The sequence below is a fragment of the Vigna angularis genome, chromosome 6, assembly GCF_016808095.1.
Source record: "Vigna angularis cultivar LongXiaoDou No.4 chromosome 6, ASM1680809v1, whole genome shotgun sequence".
Lineage (NCBI taxonomy): Eukaryota > Viridiplantae > Streptophyta > Magnoliopsida > Fabales > Fabaceae > Vigna > Vigna angularis.
In genome coordinates, this window is record NC_068975.1 from 17482362 (window position 1) to 17488160 (window position 5799).

The following is a 5799-nucleotide window of genomic DNA, read 5'->3' on the forward strand; positions in this document are numbered from 1 at the left end:
TCATTTTAGTCAAACGTTGTCTGCACCATGCTAAACCGTAACAAGCCAATACAGAATATTTATTTAGTTTTTACTTACAATCATTAAAAAATTAATTAATCATTTTTAGCGATATCTTTCAGTCTAATTATATTTTTTCATTGATAATACTCAAACATGAAATCTTGTTTAAAGAAACTGAGATCTATGAATCTCCAACCTACCTTTTAAGAATATTGATATTTAACAGGAAATAAAACCTATCTGAATAATAATAATAATAAATAATAATAATAATATTATGTTGTTTGTTGCATATATATTAGCCAGTGACGTGCAAGAATTGATAATGTATAATTTATTGGACCCCCCATTGACAGAAGTTGGGTATATATAAAGGGCAAAGCTTCACCACAGAGTGAAAGTGTGTTGAATAGGTAGCTACCTAAGTTATAGCTTTCTATCCTCATTTTTCTTACTTCTTTCCATGGCCATTCAAATCTCTTCTCTTTTCTTTTCTTCTCTTACAGTTTTTATCTTCTTCTTCTTCTCCTCCTTGGAGAAGAGCTTTGCCTTTGAAGCAACAAGAGAGGATACAGAAAGCAACAATCTTCATCTTCTTCATCTCAACTCTCTTCTTCCATCATCCTCTTGCAGCTCTTCCATCAAAGGTCAATTCAATTTTCCTCCTCACATTCATTCAAACATTTTCTTCAATGCTTCTGCATAATCTTCTCTAATCATAATCACAATTTCCTTATCTTATACCATTACTTAGTTCATTATCAAGTTCTTAATTGAAAAATATTATTAAAACTGTCTGGAAATTTGTTTAAGTTATTACTTTTGGTGGATCTTATCTTTTTTACCTGATAATTGTCTCCCTCATGATACCAAAATGAATGGTTTTCACCTATTTTACATATTAAACCTACTTTAAATATGGAGTATATTTTTTACCTACATGCATGATGCCAACTTTTACATGTTTATTTATTATAACAATAATGGTGTGTTGTACATAAAACATTCTATTCTATAGTATCGGTGTTAAGAGAAGTTAAATCTTGCAATTTCTTGAGTTGAAAATGGAAATTTTGAAGGAAAGAGAGAGAAAAGTAATGATTAATAGTGCAGGTAAGTTAATGTATTTGGCTTTGGCTTGGCTTGTCATTTCTTGAAATAACATAATTGGCACAGAATATTCACATGGAACCCACCAATACCCCATGGTCACATATTCAAGATAGAAGATAGAGAGAGATAAAGGAAAAGAAAACCCACCCACCATTCACTCACTCACATATTCTTTAATACAATAATAAACTATAAGTTAGAGAATACTTGCATATATATATTTATATATGATAGGGACATTTTTTTTATTTAATGGAAATTTTAAAAAATATATCAAACGTATACCAATATATAAATATCTTAAGTTTAATGTGAAAAAGGAGATTAAAATAAACATGAAAATAATTACTTTAAGGTAAAAATAAAAATAATTAAATCTGAGTTAAATAATTTTGAGAATTTTAATTTTCTGCAAAAGGTTTTCTTTGATATTTGAACTGTGAAAACAAGATCTAAATAATAATAACGAAAATAGGCGTCATGAGAAAGACTACGATAATGGATGCTCTTGGAAAATAAAGAATCAAATTTATAATAACAAAATTGGTATTGGAAAACTGTTTCGGATTCCTCAGCTTCTTATATTTTAATACTTAAATATTCATTTCTCGTTGTTTTTACAAATAAAAACATCAAGAATAATATGAATGTATTTATATGATCACGTTTCATTTAATAAAATGATTAAAATAATGTAATATTTATAAAATGGTAAATTATTGGAAACATCAAAAGTGATTGAAAATGCACATACTTTCCAAATTTCAAGTTATATGGTCAAGTAATAAAAATTGTCATTTTACATCTATATACTTAGCAATTAGTTCAATATTAAACTTTTACTTTTAATTCATCCAATTGATTTATCAATTTACATCTTAATTTTCTGCTAATTCTTTTTTCAGGTTTTCAATTAATTTTTCTCCTGGTTTTACTAAACATGTTCTACACATTTAACCATTGGAAAGTGATGTTTTTTCCCTATTTCCCTACTTTGATTATTTTGGTACGGACAAAGTTTAGTGTATTGTCACGGATCATATATGATATGACTATGAGACTCATATTGTCACGGGTTCGAAAATATTAACACTTATCCTTGTCACTACGAAAGACTTGAAGCAATTTCCTTTTCAACAATCTAAATTTCTTTTGAAGAACATAGTTGAATTCATTTACTTTGAATTTTGTAGTTTTCTTTACTAATCTTCGAAGGAAATATTTTTCATTCAATTCCAAATCCTTTATAAATTAAAAAGAAAAATGGTGCCAATTTTCTCTCTCGTAAAAGAATAAAAACATCATGGTTTCCACCCATATATGTCAAACGTTAAGGTACAAAAAGTCGTAGGCTTTGTACTAGTGAATAAATTTGACAAAACTTTGACATATAGACTAAAGCTTTTCCAATTTCAATATAAAGAAAATAAAACAAAAAATTTTGGTCAATTATTTAATTAACGTGGTGGGGACACATTTGTTACACAAAAGGGTGATTGGATCTTTCATTTATCTTATTTGGATCTATTTTAAATTAAAGAAAAACTCTATATATGAAAATATATCGACTTGAACTTATTTTAATTCAACCATATATTTCAAAAAATGTCAATAACCATTTAGCATTGAGCTAATTGTTGGTGTTAAGAGTAGAATGACAAAATATAACACGAATATATTTCAAAATTAATTAGGCTTCAATTATAAGTGCTTGGATAATATCAAACCACGTCCAAAGAAAAAACCAATTTTTAACCAAAAAATTAGGTGATATGTATCTATCGTATAATTCATAATAGGTTTACTTAGACGTGTAGCACTTGTGACCCACAAACTTCTTCAATTATTAAAGAAATTAACTATATTTCATTGATAATTTCCAACAATAGAAAACATGTGTGAACAAGATACCTATAAATTGGAAGAGTTTCTTTTTCTTTTCTATTTAGTTATGCAAAATTCATCTTAATTAAACTGGTATTTTACTATATATTTTAATTCTATGTGCAGATGTACCTAACTAATAATAGAAGAAAACACTTTGCATGGATATAAATAAAATATACCCACTAATATAGTGCTTCTGAACCAACCAACCAAAGATAAGATCTTGACATTCAAGCATTACTCCCAACATGCAACTTTTTTTCAAAGTTATTCTAATTTGATTCCCAATTTCACACACACTTACACTTCCATCCAATATTTATAGTTTTCACAGTGAGATGGATACCAATGATGATAGAATTAATAAAACATAAATATGAAATTAATTATTAAAATAATTCTTTATTATTGACATTGTTAATTAGTTGTTAATCTACAATTTTTATCTTCTTTTTTAAGCCTTCCAAACCAATTTTATATCTCTAAATTATTAAAAAAAATATAATTTACAATCTCTCTTACTTTTCCTTTCAACTTTACCACCAAAGCATTTTTTTAATTAGTTTCTTACTCCATGATTATGAAGCTTTCTCTTTTCAAGCATACCCATAAGTAATTTCTGACCCCATGATTAGTAGTTTCTCTCTTATCAAATCTTAATCATATTTACTTTAAGATGCATGAATAATGATGTAACAGCACTAATTGTTTACTTGTTATTCAGGTTCGAAAAGAAAAGGATCATTGGAAGTGGTGCACAAATATGGGCCATGCTCCCAACAGAATGATGGTGAGAGAAAGGTTACAGACAGTGATATTCTGAATTTGGACAAAGAAAGGGTAAAATACATTCATTCTAGAATCTCTAAGGAGTTGGGTGGTGATGACAGTGTGAAAGAACTTGATTCAGCAACCCTACCAGCTAAATCTGGTAGCCTTATTGGGTCAGGAAACTACTTTGTTGTGGTTGGTCTTGGAACACCAAAGAGGGACCTGTCACTCATTTTTGACACTGGTAGTGATCTCACTTGGACTCAGTGTCAACCTTGTGCTCGTTCTTGCTACGAACAACAAGATCCAATCTTTGATCCATCCAAGTCTCGAACATATGCCAACATCACATGCACATCCACACTCTGCACTCAACTCTCTTCTGCCACGGGTAAAAACATTCTCAAATTTCGTTAATTATGTCTGTTATGTTTGGAACAAACATCATAAGATTTAATTGTTGATTTTTCTTATGATTTGTAGGAAATGATCCTGGATGTTCTGCTTCCACAAAGGCATGCATATATGGCATTCAATATGGTGATCAATCCTTCTCCGTTGGCTACTTCAGCCGTGAGCGTCTCACCGTAACCACCACCGACGTCATCGACAACTTCCTCTTCGGATGTGGTCAGAACAACCAGGGTCTCTTCGGTGGCTCCGCCGGTCTCATCGGCCTCGGCCGCCACCCCATCTCTTTCGTCCAACAAACCGCCTCAAAGTACAACAAAATCTTCTCCTACTGCCTCCCTTCCACCTCTAGCTCCACCGGCCACCTCACCTTTGGCGGCGGCGCCTATCGCAAGCTCCTCTACACCCCATTCTCCACCATTTCTCGCGGCTCCTCCTTCTACGGTCTCGACATCGTTTCCATCACTGTCTCTGGTGCCAAACTCTCTCTCACTCCCTCCCTCTTTTCGAGCGGCGGTGCCATCATCGACTCCGGCACCGTCATCACGCGCCTCCCCCCCACTGCCTACGCCGCTCTTCGCTCCGCCTTCCGGCAGGGCATGTCCAAGTACCCCTCTGCCCCTGAGCTCTCCATACTCGACACGTGTTACGATCTCAGCGCGTACAAGGTGATTTCCATTCCCAAGATAAACTTTGTGTTTGGTGGCTCTGTGACAGTGGAGTTGCAGCCCCAAGGCATACTCTATGTGGCCAGCACAAAGCAAGTTTGTTTGGCTTTTGCTGCCAATGGTGATGACAGTGATGTCACCATTTTCGGAAACGTGCAACAGAGAACCCTAGAGGTTGTATATGATCTTGGAAATGGCAAGATAGGGTTTGGTGCTGGTGGGTGCAAGTGAAAAGACTGTCTTTTTTTTGTACTCCAACCACACCATTTACTATTAGGTGGGTGCAATCTCTCTTTTTCAACCTATACATTTGATATTAGGTTGTTCCAATGGAATGTTTCATAGGTGGATTAACCTAATAACAAAAAGTGTAGGTTGATGTTATTAGGGCAAAAGAAGAAAACAAAAGTGAAATTATATTTAGTTAACTAAACAAGTTTTGAGCCAGTTGGGGAGAAAGAAATCCTAATTGGCTGAAGCTTTTATGATTGTTATGATTAGAGTTGTTGTGGGAAAGTTTGATAGTGACAAAGAAAAGGGAAAAGAAAAAATAATGTGGGGGAGATAGTTATTTGAAGATGTAAAATAATGTGTAACATGTCGTGTTGTATTAACTTTCAAGTTGTGCGATTGCTTGCAATTGTACATATAGATCATGTGTAAGGTGAAAGAAGTATAAACTTGTTCTTGCTATTAATTAAACCTTTTGTTCAATAAAGACAACATGTCTTTTGTTTTGTTACTTAGTTTGAGATAACTAATATTTAGGATGCTGGTTTTTATTCTTTGAATTCATGTGGCAATGTGTATCAATGAAAAGATGGAACTCGGTGATGGATGTCAATTTCACTCGTTAGAATGATAAGATAAGCTTCAGAACGAACTTAATTGATCAGAAGTTAAATAACATAAGTTTTTTGTTAATTACATTTAATTTTTAAATTTC

General features: G+C 32.6%; 1 protein-coding gene across 1 annotated transcript; it reads left to right on the forward strand.

The window, feature by feature from the left end:
- The first annotated feature begins 397 nt into the window (after positions 1 to 397).
- LOC108319526 (aspartyl protease family protein At5g10770) lies at positions 398 to 5595 on the forward strand. The gene is made up of 3 exons (XM_017550685.2): positions 398 to 650; positions 3728 to 4165; positions 4258 to 5595. Exons 1-3 carry the CDS (start codon positions 467 to 469, stop codon positions 5082 to 5084), a joined length of 1449 nt encoding a protein of 482 aa, XP_017406174.1. The 5' UTR covers positions 398 to 466; the 3' UTR covers positions 5085 to 5595.
- Positions 5596 to 5799: the final 204 nt, after the last annotated feature.